The sequence below is a fragment of the Octopus bimaculoides genome, chromosome 22 (assembly GCF_001194135.2).
Source record: "Octopus bimaculoides isolate UCB-OBI-ISO-001 chromosome 22, ASM119413v2, whole genome shotgun sequence".
Taxonomy (NCBI): domain Eukaryota; kingdom Metazoa; phylum Mollusca; class Cephalopoda; order Octopoda; family Octopodidae; genus Octopus; species Octopus bimaculoides.
Genome location: NC_069002.1, coordinates 29048056 through 29049741, shown reverse-complemented (window position 1 = coordinate 29049741; position 1686 = coordinate 29048056). Strand labels below are relative to the sequence as shown.

The following is a 1686-nucleotide window of genomic DNA, read 5'->3' as shown; positions in this document are numbered from 1 at the left end:
GGTGGGGTAAAGATGAAGAGGAGCGGGGTGGTTATGCTGCTGCTGCTGGTGGTGGTGGTGGTGGTGGTGGTGGTGGTGGTAATGATGATCATGATCATCATCATCTTCATTGTCATTTAGTGTCTGCTTTCCATGCTGGCATGGGTTAGACAGTTTGACTGGAACTGGTAAGCTGGAGAGCTGCACCAGGTTCCAATCTGATTTGGCATGGTTTCTACGGCTGGATGCCCTTCCTAATGCCAACCACTCCTAGAGTGTAATAGGTGCATTTCACTTGGCTTGACAAGTCTTCTCAAGCATTGCATATCGCCAAAGGTCTCGGTCACTTGTCATCGCCTCCATGAGGCCCAACGGTCAAAGATCATGCTTCACCAACTCATCCCTATCTCTTCCACAAGTTCCCTCCACATTTAGAGATCGGCACTTCTGTACACAGCTGTCCTTATCAGCCCTGTATTCCCACAACATACATAACTGTATACCCACAACAAACATAACTGTACACCTACAACTCTCCAGTGCACCTCTATTAAATACACCTGTACACCATCAACAAGCACACTCGTACACCTCCATTAAACACACCTGTACACCTAGAACAAACATACCTATACACCTACAACAAACATACATGTACACCTACAATAAACAGTTAATAAACCGAGAACAAACATGCCTGTGCATCTACAGCAAACAAGCACACCTGTACAACAAGCACACCTGTACACCAACAGAAACATGTCTGTATACCAACAAAAAACACACCTGTATACATAAAACATATATAATTGTACACCTACAATCAGAGTTTCATATAAAACATCTTTTACATTCATTTATTTCATTCCTGCATAAGTAGGAGGAGGGGTGGGTATTTTTATTGGAACAATTTTATCTCAAAATAGTTCCTGCTGCCAACTCCTAACATTAAGTAAGAGAGGAACTTCTTTTTTGTCAGCTAGGCAGACTGGTGCAAGCAGAGTTATATACCTTGTTCAGTAGCACAGGAGCTTAACTTCACAGTTGCTTGTTTCATCCAATTTTTGAGTTACATTTTATGATGGATTTAAATAAATAAATAATACTTTGGACATTTTCATATTTTGTAAATGAGATAAAAATGAAATGATATAAATAGAGTATCAGTTGAACATTATAGAAAAAAAATTTTTTTTAACAGGAAGAAGACATACCTTGTACAAGAGGTCCCAAAGTGCAGGGGAATTGGTGTAAGTACCAGATGCTCCTGACCCCAGAGCAATGGTGATAGCACCTAAACAACAACAACAACTATAATAATAATAGTAATAACAATAATAATAATAATGATGATGATGATAATTAATAATAATAATAATAACACTCTTTTACTTGTTTCAGTCATTTGACCATGCTGGAGCACCGCCTTTAGTCGAGCAAATCGACCCCAGGAGTTATTTTTTGTAAGCCTAGTACTTATTCTATCGGTCTCTTTTGCCGAACCGCTAAGTTACGGGGACATAAACACACCAGCATCGGTTGTCAAGCGATGGTGGGGGGACAAACACACACACACACACACACACACACACACACATACGATTCTGCCAGCTTGTTGCCTGAGTAACAATAATAATAATAATAATCCTTTCTACTGAAGGCACAAGACCTCAAATTTGTGAGGAGGGGACTAGTTGATTATATTGA

The 1686-nt window shown here is 39.8% G+C and overlaps 1 protein-coding gene across 1 annotated transcript in view; it reads right to left on the bottom strand.

The window, feature by feature from the left end:
- Positions 1-1686, bottom strand: part of LOC106876828 (uncharacterized) — a 51591-nt gene that overhangs the window by 29083 nt on the left and 20822 nt on the right. The window contains exon 11 of the mRNA XM_052975681.1: positions 1149-1273. Coding sequence (XP_052831641.1) covers positions 1149-1273 — 125 coding nt within the window. The remainder of the gene's footprint in view (positions 1-1148; positions 1274-1686) is intronic.